Source organism: Nematolebias whitei, chromosome 2 (assembly GCF_014905685.2).
Source record: "Nematolebias whitei isolate Nwh7 chromosome 2, NemWhi1, whole genome shotgun sequence".
Lineage (NCBI taxonomy): Eukaryota > Metazoa > Chordata > Actinopteri > Cyprinodontiformes > Rivulidae > Nematolebias > Nematolebias whitei.
Window position 1 is genome coordinate 35,642,688 of NC_056499.1, and position 7,744 is coordinate 35,650,431.

A 7,744-nucleotide genomic window follows, 5' to 3' on the forward strand; every position below is an offset into this window, starting at 1 on the left:
GTTTTTGTATGACAACCCAGTGACAAGGATGCCTGCAGCGCCAGCACAATGCTATGTCGTCACGCAAGCCGTTGAGTTTAGATTAAACATAATCCAAGTTGATGTGTTGCATCATTTCCAGCCTCCTTTTTTGGCATCTGCATTTGGTAGCAGGCCAAACTGACAAAGGCCATGCAGAATAATGTAGTATTTTAAATCCACAGCAGAGAAAGCTATGTAATCTCTGTAAGTAGGTCTTGAAAAAAATATATCAGTATTGGTATTATCGGCCAATTAAGTGTTAACATATGGGCATATTGTATATTGGCCAAAAATCCAATATTGTGCATCCCTAGTTGGAACGTCCAACAGCAAGGAGGATAGAGCCCTGTTATATTCTACTACTGGGCATCGCAGCACAATAAATATTAGTTCTTCTTTGAGTCTACAGCAAATATTTTCTTTTTTAATAAGTGACAGACTGTGAATATTAATTTTCTCCTCTTTGCATTTGCTTTGTCTAAATAAATAAAAAACTGATTGTAAGGCGTTGCAGTGTAAGACAGGAAGTACCTTGATGTTACGTCTTCTTCCTTGCAAAATTATGAGTATATTCTGTCCCAGTAAGAGCCTGCCACCCAGCTGCAGCTGCTGGCTCCAGTGCTCCAGAAGTCCAACGTAACGGTTTCGGGATCGAATGTGGTCTAGCAACAAAACTTCAGTCCACTCCTCCACTGTTTCACTGTCTGCCATCTTCGCTTCACCTCCTCTGGCGTCCTTCGTCAGTTCCACACATTGCTGCTAGAAACACATTACATCGAGTACATTAGCTACATTTTCAAAGCTCAGCAGACAAATCATAGTATGAAAACTATGAAGATCTTCATAAATTAGGATAGTAGTTTTGTGTATTTGTTTTTATTATTATTATTTGGTAGTAGTTGTGTGTATTTTGCGTTTTGTTTATGCTAGTATTACCACTCCTAATCAGTAGAAAGCTTAAAGTTCTTTATGTAACTTTTTAAGAAACTAGTGTTTGTAAGTGCAGCTGTTTACCTGTAAGTCCTCTACCAGCTGGTGAATCATCGGTTCTGGGGTTAGGGTTGCTGCTCGATCCAGAAGTCTCTGTCTGATGGTGTGACACTGAGTCCGAGAGAGGCCAGTGGAAGAAACAGAGATGTCGGGGGGGCAGGAAGGATAGCTGGGGTGCAGCTGGAACACCACGCTCACATTCTGACTGCTGTCTCCTTCACTGCAGCGGTTTATCTGCACCAACATCCCATCTTGAGCTACAAGGCAAACGGTGATGTTAGACCAGCACTGGGACACCAAGGGTTAAAGAATCACCTCAACACTGAACCACCTGAGATCAAGGACTTGAGTAAAACATTAATTTAGTTGGTCCACAAACAGCTGATGCCACGCCATCAGATAGATGTGGTTTCACAGAGTTTGCAGACTCGTATGTTAGTTCTTCAGCGGCAGTCATGAACTGTAAACGTGACATTCAGGGATGAATCTTCAACAGAGAGCGGACAAGGAAATGATGCTGGAACTTCCGCTAGTTTCAAGTCACAAAAACAAGTGAAGAAAATAAGCAGGAGATTTCTACAGTCTGGGATGATATGGCAGGGGACATGGCAGTCATTACCTCTACAGGAAATGCATTGAAATGTTGAATACTTTCTAATTTCTTCAGTAAAAAATAGGTTTCGTGATAAGGAAGCAATTTTTCAAGATTATAGAGCATCTTTTTGTGTGACACAGAGCTCAACTTGAGCCTTGTTTTATAAATACATATAGTAAATGAATATATGTGTGTCAGAAATGAAAAAACTGTATATTTGGGTAGTTAAGAAGTTTCTTTTTAAACTTATTGACTCTAATGATTTTATTTATTGTTAAAATAAAGCGTTACAAAAGTAAATGAAATAGCTTTGTATCATGTATTTGTTTTACTTCATCAACTAGAACGATTTGAACATCCAAGAGAAGGACAGCTCATTGTTTACCTCCTGGTTAGAACAGGTCAACATTAACACAACTACACAGTACACAGAACCCACTTGTACATTTACTTGGCTTAACATGTCATTATATTTATCTAACACTGCTGTTCCATATATTCTGATGCTCCAAACAGTAAAGCTGCCTTTATTTGTGCTGGTGTTTGAAGGGTGAAAAGCTCGTGACCACAGTTTTCAGTTCACACTATTTCCAGGTCTCTCTTGTAAATGAGTCCCCGAGACTCAACGGGATTAACCTGTATAAATAAAGGTTGGATGAATAGATAGTACCAGATTGTTGAACGACCCGGAACTCTCCCTCGCCGCAGTAAATGGATGATAAAACGGAGACTTCTTCAAAAGCAGCCTCTGACATCATTCATAAATCATCATAAAGCACTCATACTGATCCTTTCTTCTTAGTAACTGATAAAATGTAGGACGGCTCCTAAAGCTCCGTCGTAAAAATGCGACATGCTACCAAAATAAATGTTTATGCTAATATTTCGCGTCCGGCAATCTATACTGTCCGGGCAGCTCCTAGGAAGGGCTCATTGGTTCCTATAAAAACTCGTGTTTCTGTTTGTCAACACTGGGCAAATGGGTCATTCATACTATTCGGTGCCTTTTGAGTGTTATATTTTGTTTAAAGGTGGAGTAATATTTATTTTATTAATCCCATCTTATACGTTTGACTCTCCTCTACCATAAAATATAACCAAATGTACACAAGATTAATTTATTTAAAATAATTAAATCTGATTTTAAATCCATCTTGTGTTTACTGTCACGTCCCTTTTCATGTTTCCTGAATTTTAGTTACAATTGCAAGTAATAATAATAAAAAAAAAAAATAATAATATATATATTTTAATAGTACTATTTATAACTGTTCTCATCCATTTACTTTTTATGATCTGAAAATGCTTTTTATGCCTAAATTATTAAAAATAATTTGAGTTCCTGATTCAGGGACTCAAGGGATATATGTCTGCTTCTGTGAAGTCCATGTCAGATGGGATGACGCGCTCCAGGCATTCTGTAGTGTTCAGATAATCAGTGTGCAGCACAATAACCACTGTTGACTAGTTTTGGAGGAATAACTATAAAAAAAGTGACATAAAGTTTGCAAATATTAGCTGTTAGTTCATGTAATGAATATTGACATGTTTCACCTACTTTTGCTTGTTAGCATGAAACAAATGGACGAAGGCTACTGATGTATCTCGGCGCTTTCTATTTTTGGTTTACTGTCTGCCGCAATGGCATTATAAAAGGTTAATATTTTATGTTTCTTCATGTTGTCTTCCCAGTTATTGATAGTTAAAGAGACAAGTATGGTTTAAATTGTCTCATTTAAGGTATAACAAGTTCTTGCATGGGGCCAAGATGGTGGGCCTCATCTGGCATGATGATGACAACACATAGCACTTTATTTTTATGTATGCTTCAGTCTGCAATTGCACACCTTCTGCTGCCAGTGTACAATACATATTTTGTTTACATGGATTTGTTCTGTATTTAAAAGGAAAATTCTCAATCTTTTTGCATGCTCATGGAGAAGTTTTTATATTTCCTCATAGCTGGGTACTGAAGAGGTTCTCCTTAGCACATTCTTACCTGTTGAGTGTTGCTTTAATTGTAAGTTAACCTATTCAGATATTATTGTTGTTGGCTTCACTCTTCTGTGATGGACTTGAGATCGGTCCAGGGTGTCCCCCGCCTCTCACACAGTGACTGATGGATGTGGGCACTACTGTTCCCCGTGACCCAGAAAGGAAGAAGCGAGTAAAGATAATGGATGGATAGATGGATAGATGGATGGCTTTACTCTTCAGCTGTAGAATGGTGTTTTGAAAAAAAAAGTTTTCCTAAAGTCTGGAGCAATAAACTTCTTGAGTTACTTAGTATTGGTTATTACTGTACTGTAGACATGCCAATTTTAAATAACCAGCTGATTGTCATTAATATTAGCAAAGCAAGTTAATATGCTTTGTGTAACATTTTATGGATGAGAGTTTGTTTGCTGAGTTGAACTGAACTCATTGGCTCAATTGACAGATTTAGGTATGAATCCTGACAGAACATTTAAAGAGAAGTGATTAATTTAGCTATTTAATCGGGGTTTTTTTATTTTTGATTTGAAATAGTTCTGTGCTAAATTTCTGTTTTGTAAATTCTGCAAGTCTGTTTAAGTGATAACCGTATTTTTCAGACTATAAGACGTTCTTATCATCAGTCTTACTGTGCTGTATAATAAGTTTAACAAAACAATACATTTACAGTACTTTTTGTGCTCCAACAGAACTTTGAACAGGTCCTATGAGCAGTTTATTTTCTCCTGGATAAAACATACTCCCTCACTTCCCCACTTTCATTTAATTAAACTATCAGGTCACAATACCCGATACATCCCCTTGCTTATCTTTAAAAATATGACCTAATGTGAGTCAAAGAAACGCGAACTAGCAGAAACCTCCTGATACTGCACAGCAAGAACAGGATATAAAAATAGCAGGCGAGAGGTGGCTGCTAAGATATGAACTGAAGCATTCTGCAGAACTCTCAGTTCTTCAAGTCCAGTGTGCATGAGATGATCTGAATGCAGGAACTGAATCGTGTGAGAAGGAACTGCCTGAGGTGAATAGGAAGAACGCGCGCACACACACACACACTATATATATATATATATATATATATATATATATATATATATATATATCATCTTCTTCTTTCAGCTTTTCCCTCTTCAGGGGTCACCACAGTGAGTCATCCTCCTCCACCTCACTCTGTCCTCTGCATCCTCTGTCCACACTCCAACTGCCTCCATGTATCTCCTCTTTGTCTTTTTCCTGGCAGCTGCATTTCTAACATCCTTCTACCAATATACCCACGGTCCCTCCTCTGGACATGTCCAAACCATCTCAGTCTGGCCTCTCTAACTTTATCTCCCAGTTGTTCAACCTGTGCTGCACCTCTGATGATCTCATTCCTAATATTATCCATCCTTGTCACTCCTAAGGAGAACCTTAGCATCTTCATTTCTGCCACTTCCAGTTCTTTCTCCTGTCTTTTTGTCCATGCCTCTGTCTCCAAACCATAAAATATAGCTGGTCTCACCACTGTCTTGTAAACTTTTTCTTTGACCTTTGCTGACACCATTTTTGCCACAAATCACTCCTGAAAATTTTCTCCATCCACTCCATCCTGCCTGGACTCTCCTTTTCACTTCTTTACCACATTCTGCATTTTCCTGGACAGTGGACCCCAAGTGCTTGAAGTCCTGCACCTTTGTGATCTCTGCTCCTTGTAGCCTCACTGCTCCACCGGCCTTCCTCTCATTCACACACATACTCTGTCTTACTACGGCTGACTTTCATTCCTCTTCTTTCAAGTGCATACCTCCACCTCTCCAAATTCTCTTCCACCTGTTTCCTGTTCTCACCATAGATCACAATGTCATCTGCAAACATCATCGTCCATGGGGATTCTTGCCTGACCTCATCTGTTAGTCAGTCCATCACCAGAGCAAACAAGAATGGGCTCAGAGCCGATCCTTGATGTAATCCCACCTCCACCTTGAAACTATCTGTCACTCCTACAGCACATCGCACCACTGTCCTGCTGTCATCATACATGTCCTGTACTAGTCTAACATACTTTTCTGCCACTCCAGATTTCCTCATGCAATACCACACCTCCTCTCTTGGCACTTTGTCATATGCTTTTTTTAAATCCACAAAGACATGATGGAGTTCTTTCTGACCCTCTCTGTACTTCTCCATCAGCATTCTCAAAGCAAAGATGGCATCTGTGGTGCTCTTTCTTGGCATGAAACCATAATGCTGCTCACAGATAGTCACCTCTCGTCTAAGTCTTGCTTCCACAACTCTCTCCCAGATCTTCATCGTGTGGCTCATCAACTTAATTCCCCTGTAATTGCTACAACTGTATGCTGTCAGTCTTGGCCAGGTCTCTCTTGTAAAAGAGATCTTTTGATCTCAATGGGACAAACCTGGTTAAATAAAGATTATGATAATGACAACTCTATACATCACCCTTGTTCTTAAAAATGGACACCAGCACACTTCTTCTCCATTCCTGAGGCATTTTCTCACCCTCATATATGCCATTGAATATTTGAGTCAAAAACCTCACTGCCATCTCTCCAAGACATTTCCAAACCTCCACTGGTATGTCATCAGATCCTACTGCCTTCCACTTCTTCATTCTTTTCAGAGCTTTCTGGACTTCACCCTCACTAATCTTTCCCACTTCCTGGTCCACAGTTTCTAGGAACTCTACTCTTCTTTCTCTTTCATTCTCTTCATTTATTAGCTCCTCAAAAATACTACTTCCATCTTCCTGTCACACTCTCCTCATTTGTTAGAACATTACCATTCCTATCTTTAATAAACCTAACCTGCTGCACATCCTTTCCAGCCTGATCCCTCTGTCTTGCCAATCAGTACAAGGCCTTCTCACTCTCTTAAGTATCCAGTCTCCCATACAACTCAAAGTACGCCCTCTGCTTTGCCTTAGCTACTTCCCTCTTTGCTCTACGTCCCATCTCCTTATATTCCTGTCTCCTCTCTTCAGTCCTCTCACTGTCATATTTCTTCTTGGCTCTCTTTCTTTGAACGGCGTCCTGCACTTCACTATTCCACCACCAGGTTTCCTTATCATCCATTCTCTGTTCAGATGACACACCAAGTACCCTCATGCCTGTCTCTCTAATTACTGTTGCTGTAGTAGCCCAGTCATTTGGAAGCTTTTTCTTACTACCCAGAACCTTTAACAGCTCTCTCTGAATTTCTCACAACATTATTCCTTCTTCATCTTCTACCATTTGGTCTTCTTCTCTGATTTTACTCTTTTTCTCTTCTTCACAACAACAGTCATTCTACACACAACCATCCGATGCTGTCTGGCCACGCTCTACCCTGCCACAACCTTACAGTCTCCAATCTCCCTCAGGTTTCCTCTTCTGCACAGAATTTAGTCGACCTGCGTACTCTTTCCTCCACTCTTATAGGTCACTCTATGTTCCTCCCTCTTTTGGAAATAGGTATTAACTATAACCATTTCTTGGCAAAATCCACCACCATCTGTCCTTCTTGATTTCTTTCCTTGACACCAAACCTACCCATCACTTCCTCATCCCCTCTGTTTCCTTCACCAACATGTCCATTCAGGTCTGCTCCAATTACCACTCTTTCCTCCCTGGGAATACTCTATCACTTCATCTAGAACCTTCCAAAATTTCTCTTTCTCCTCTATGTCACATCCAACCTGTGGAGCATAACCACTGACATTTAGCATCAGACCTTCTACTTCTAACATCAAACACATCACCCTATCTGACACTCTTTTCACCTCTACTACATTCTTTGCCAACTCCTCCTTCAGGACCACCCCTACTCCATTTCTTTTTCTATCCACACCATGGCAAAACAGTTTGAACCCTGCTCCAATGCTACGAGCCTTGCTGCCCTTCCACTTGGTCTCTTGGACACATAAACCATCTACCTTTCTTCTCTGCATCATCCAGCTCTCTACCTTTGCCTGTCATTGTCCCCACATTTAGATTTGCAACCCTCAGGCCTACATTCTTCACTTTCCTCTTCTCCCTCTGTCTCCTGAAACGTTTCCCTCCTCGTGGTCTTCGACTAACAGTAGAACAATTTCCGGCGGCACCCTGTTTGTCATGTTTGTCAACAGCACCGGTGGCGGTCGTTGTTAACCCGGGCCTCGCCCGA

General features: G+C 40.3%; 2 protein-coding genes across 4 annotated transcripts in view; one reads left to right on the forward strand and one right to left on the reverse strand.

Moving 5' to 3' along the window:
- The window catches only part of LOC119426746 (proprotein convertase subtilisin/kexin type 6-like), a 30,301-nt gene that overhangs the window by 20,352 nt on the left and 2,205 nt on the right, over positions 1-7,744 (forward strand). The window lies entirely within an intron of this gene.
- On the reverse strand, positions 553-2,501 carry rwdd3 (RWD domain containing 3; the record flags this gene model as incomplete). Of its 3 annotated transcripts, none has more annotated exon segments than XM_037697657.1 (3): positions 553-777; positions 1,036-1,268; positions 2,277-2,501. In XM_037697657.1, coding segments are annotated over 3 exon segments (546 nt in total), but the record flags the coding sequence as incomplete, so codon positions are not given.